The sequence below is a fragment of the Choristoneura fumiferana genome, chromosome 27 (assembly GCF_025370935.1).
Source record: "Choristoneura fumiferana chromosome 27, NRCan_CFum_1, whole genome shotgun sequence".
Classification (NCBI taxonomy): Eukaryota; Metazoa; Arthropoda; class Insecta; order Lepidoptera; family Tortricidae; genus Choristoneura; species Choristoneura fumiferana.
Window position 1 is genome coordinate 1,894,111 of NC_133498.1, and position 4,899 is coordinate 1,899,009.

Below are 4,899 nucleotides of genomic sequence, written 5' to 3' on the forward strand. Positions count from 1 at the left end.
TCTTACTCTCCACGCCGAAACACAACAGTGCAAGCACTGCTGCTTTACGGCAAGATTAGCGAGCAAGATGGTGGTAGCAATCCGGGTAGACCTTGCACAAGGTCCTACCACCTGCAATTTTTTATAAAATATACACAACATATTAAAATAGTGACATTTATAAGTACTGGCCGTCTCAAGTGTCAATAAAATATCCGTAAACTAAAGAGGCCAATAAGTCGTTAGTGATTATCTATAATCTAAATAAATCACGCTGTATGGAGCTTGGCGTCATACGGCTGTCACCGGCATCAAAGTTTCGCTCCCTGCTTATTTATTAGCACAAAATGTATTCTTCGAGTCTAAAATATGGGGGAGGGCTATATCCAGCAGTGGCCATTCTACGGCTCATATAAATGATGAGTCTAAAATATTTTCTTTCCCCAGGGCATGGGCCAGTTACCCGGGCAGCCGCCGTCGGGCCCCCCGCAGCAATAGCGGCCGCCGCACGCGCTAGCCTAAGCCCCCGGGACTGTCTGCAACGCGTCTGTCCTCTACAACAAGCGCGACATGCGTACGACTAACTGTTTATAAAATGGCCGACAAAAACAAGTGAACAAAACCAAGGGGTTATCTATAAAATTCGTCACACCCCTGCCAGTTTGTAAACCACAGGAAACAAAATAATGTCGATTTTTATGGCACCCCCTATTGGAGGGGGGCTATTAATGGTCAAAATTAGTATGACGTACTTTATAGATGACCCGCCGAGGATATAAAAAATACGGCCAATGGTTTCTCACAGGTGACGCTAGATGGCGTTGGTATCGTGAGGTCCGTTTGACGTTAGGTACGTGACACAAATGTCAAGCGGAACTCAGGGTACTAGCTTCGACAAGGTCCTAAGGCAAAATTACTATGAAAGAGACAAGTTTATCAAAACATTAGCTGGTTCTGAATAACTTTTGATAAAATTTGTCAAGTTTTGTCCTATTTTTGTTGTACGCATGGCGGTTGTATGTGACAGACGTAAGGCTCCATATAAATGAACACTAAGTTAACCAAGAGGGAATTGTAAAATGATGGCCGGTTTTGGGGCTAATGGGACAAAGATCAGCTTTTTAAGGTCTTAGTGGGTGCTAAGGTGTCTTTGGGTTTTCTCGACGCGAACGACTGTGTGTGTATGTAGATGATATGATACGAAGTTTCTGTAGAACTTTTGGCTGTATAATCATACTGAAATTGCCTGTTTTCATTACTATTTTTAGTATGTTGATGACTATATTTGTGATGTTAAAAAGAAATGTTTGATACATTTGTGATTTAAGTCACTTAACTTATGTTTATGTATATTTTATATTTTTGTTTTATTTTTTTTATAATTTATAGTGTTTTTTGCACAATGTAATGCTGAAAAGGTATAAGTGTGATTTGAATTTGAAATGAAATATATGTTTGTCTTTTGACTTGCAATTGTTACTTATACTTTTTTAGTATATTTTTAAGGCTACAGCAAAAGATGAATAAATTATTTTTTTATAATACCTACACACATAGTCTCTTCGTGATTATTTTAAAAACGGAATTGTACTATTTTACCCAGTGACGAAAATATGACGTATTTTTTTACAACTCAGTACTTAAATTGCCATGTGCAAAAAAAACACAAGTTTGTTCTTTCCCAGTTGATGGATTTGGTGCAGTGTTTTATAATCTTGTGTACATATATATACTACTAAATTTACTATTTAACATGAGCCTTTATAAAAGATGTGTGATTTATACCAACCAAAAATTTTACATAAACGTCTCGACATTGTAACAATACAAAACATGTTTTGTTTTTTACATTCCCAGTAATGTCATCGTGTATTTTACAGTGTAATCAAAAGTAATTTTTGTTTTTTGTAATTTTTGCACCTGGCAATCGTACCACAATCCTGTGTTGCCAGTTAGCCACCTGTCAAATTGGATTAATAATTTTATGGCTAACAATAAATGTAAAACCTTTTACACATGGATTCGTGAATATTATATTCGAGAAAAATAGCATGTTATCTATATATTTTTTTCATCTACGAACCCATGTGCGAATTGTTTATTCTTTGGCATGATTTAAGAATTGGTTTAAAGATAAATAACAGAGGCCAAATAAGCGCGCGTCCCAAATAGCGAGGCATTTACCCTGTACATACTCTGGCTTTTACACAGTCAAGACTAACTTCGTGCTTGAGCATTCGATTGTAGAGACGTCGTTGGACTTGAGTATAGGTTTAGAGTTAGGGTAAGTGTACAAATGGATAGTTTTCTAAAACTCCACCATCGCAGGGAAATAATAAAAAGAGATAAAAATGTCTTCACCCCAAAGACGAAACCAGAATTTGTAAAATATTAGCCTAGAACGTATGTATAGGTATATATAGTGTAATTTGATTAGGGATACTGAAAAAAAGATATTTTTAATTACAATTTTAATGTTCTTTTGTCGCTGCCATAAGTGTAGTTTAAGGGCGAATTTCAAGTTCATTTTTGAGGATCACCAACGCCTGCAATGCTCATGTTTTTGATTAAAAATGCGTGTTCTAGGCCCATCCGAGACCCATTCATTTTCGCCATTTTTCGCCACTGCTCGCCCCAAAAAGTACGCTCGACAATAATAATAAAAACTCGAAAATGCGCTTGGAATTCTGTATTACGCGATTTTTTTTTATTAAATCGCGCGACGATGCGTTGATAATTATGAATTAATTTAGGCATGAGTAAATCGAGCATGCTCCCTATATTGGCTGCTAACTTAAGATCGTACTTAAGTTCGGGAAAACCAGTGTTTTTATTTTGTATTCCGGAGATCTACGTTCTTCGTAGTTATTTTTTTATAAATGTTTTTATTTTAGTTTGTTCGGTAGCTATCACGAAATCATGGTTGATTGAAAGCGGCAACTTGTCTATGTGTTTTAAGAGTGTCGGCGCCATTTTGTTTTTGAGTAGCTAAAAGTTACATACCATATAGAATATTAAATACTGTGCTGTGTGATTTAAAACAAAATGTGTTTCATGTTTTTCGTTATCAAACTCGGGATTTTATGTTTGTGTGTGTTATTTTGACACAAAAAAACTTGACATTTTGATCTCACGTTAACATTTTTAATAGTTTATATTTCTGACATTAGACTTTTTTTCTACGGAATTTATAATATTTTGTACGGTATGTAACTTTATATTATATACCAATGTATTTTCGAAGCCCCAAAATTTAATAAAAATGCATAATGTAAATAAACATCGCTCAATACATCGGTCGTTTTGTGTTCCATTTGACGATTGGCTGATTTTCATTTAAGCATAATAAATTATTATTAATTATTATTATGAATTATTTTGTACCGTTACATGACAACGGGTCTTTTATAAGCCGACCGTTTTGAAACTCCCCGCGGTAGCGTTTTGTTCTTCTAGATAGTTGATAAAAGTTAAACAAATCTGATCAAATGCATCAATCAGTGAAATCTATGGATTCGTTGCTTTCTGATCGACAGACGAACGATCGTTTTTACTGACTGTTTGTTTTTGTTGTTTTGTTTGCCTTTTTTTGTTAATATCTTAAGAGCACATAATAGGAACAATTATAATTTGTACTGGAATAGTAATAATATTATGAGTAAAGTATAAAATTGATAGTTGTCTGACGCGGGGGGTTGCAGAACGGTTTAATATTCGTTAATACACTGTATTATATAGTTTTAAGGTCTTACTTTGACTGCATTATATGAAGACAATGAGCCTGTTGCGGGCATACGCTGAATCAACAGTATATTCCTTTTAGGTGTTTTATAAAAATCAAAACAGGAAAGAAAACTGATAATGAAATTAATGTTTCGTTTGTTAGTGTAAGAGCAGAAAAAAAGATATAATGGCAGTTTTCTGACAGATGGAATGTCGCTAGATGTCGACACAGTCAACTAAAAGATAAGTATCGATATACTGTCAGTTACAAAAACACGTGTACACAATCTTAATGTTAAGTCAATAAAGTCGTTTATACATATTTTTGTAACTTTGGTCGTATCATTATTTTTGTAGTTGACTGTGCTGAAGTCTGTTTGACAATTGTCACGTTTGGTGTTAATAATAATGAGTCAATGTCAAGCATGACTGTAGAGGCAAGTGGACTAGTCGTCCACAGCGCCATCTAGTATTTTGTTTGTCAAAAACCCTCGTTGAAGCTGGTTTTCTGCGGTTACCTTTTTTTGAGTATCTTAAAGAAAAACACTCGCAAGAGTCCAAGTTCAAATAATTTAGTTAAGCGTAGCTTCGCCCCTTAGTTTAGTTTAGTTGACTTTATCTTCCATTAAGAATTAATTTTTAAGTTTCTTTTGTTGTCGAATTTGATTTCTTGTGAATGCTCATACTGAAGGCACTTTAAGTACCGTCCTGGAGATAGTACAGAGGCTTTTTTGTCGGTATCTCATCCACGCTGACATCGTGAAGCATTTGGTCTGTTCCGATCGGATGCATAGTTTAAAAATATAACAAGAAAATCTAATTATAAAAATGAATAATTATAATTAAATATAAATGTGCCATTCATTTTGCTAATTTTGCGTTTTATTTTTATTCACACTGTATCATGCTATCTTAAATTTCCTAAGAAAATTTTGCGGTAGGATGAACTTGTCAATAATTTTAAACTTTGATTTTAATCACATAAAAAACATTTTTGAAGATCCGTTTGTCCCTATTATTTTGAAATTTGACTATAAAAATTATTTATTCGTTTTTTTATTAAATTTATGACAGTCAATTTTATAATATTAAAACTTAAAATTCTAGTAACTTTACAAAATATTTTGTAAATTGTATCTTCGTCTCTTTCGTTTCAAAACCCCAATCCCTATTCCCATATATTAAATAAAACAAATA

At 34.0% G+C, this 4,899-nt stretch overlaps 1 protein-coding gene across 1 annotated transcript in view; it reads left to right on the top strand.

Moving 5' to 3' along the window:
* The window catches only part of da (transcription factor daughterless), a 65,000-nt gene extending 60,425 nt beyond the window's left edge, over nucleotides 1–4,575 (top strand). Inside the window, 1 exon segment of the mRNA XM_074108660.1 lies at nucleotides 427–4,575. Coding sequence (XP_073964761.1) covers nucleotides 427–477 — 51 coding nt within the window. The 3' untranslated portion in view covers nucleotides 478–4,575.
* Nucleotides 4,576–4,899: the final 324 nt, after the last annotated feature.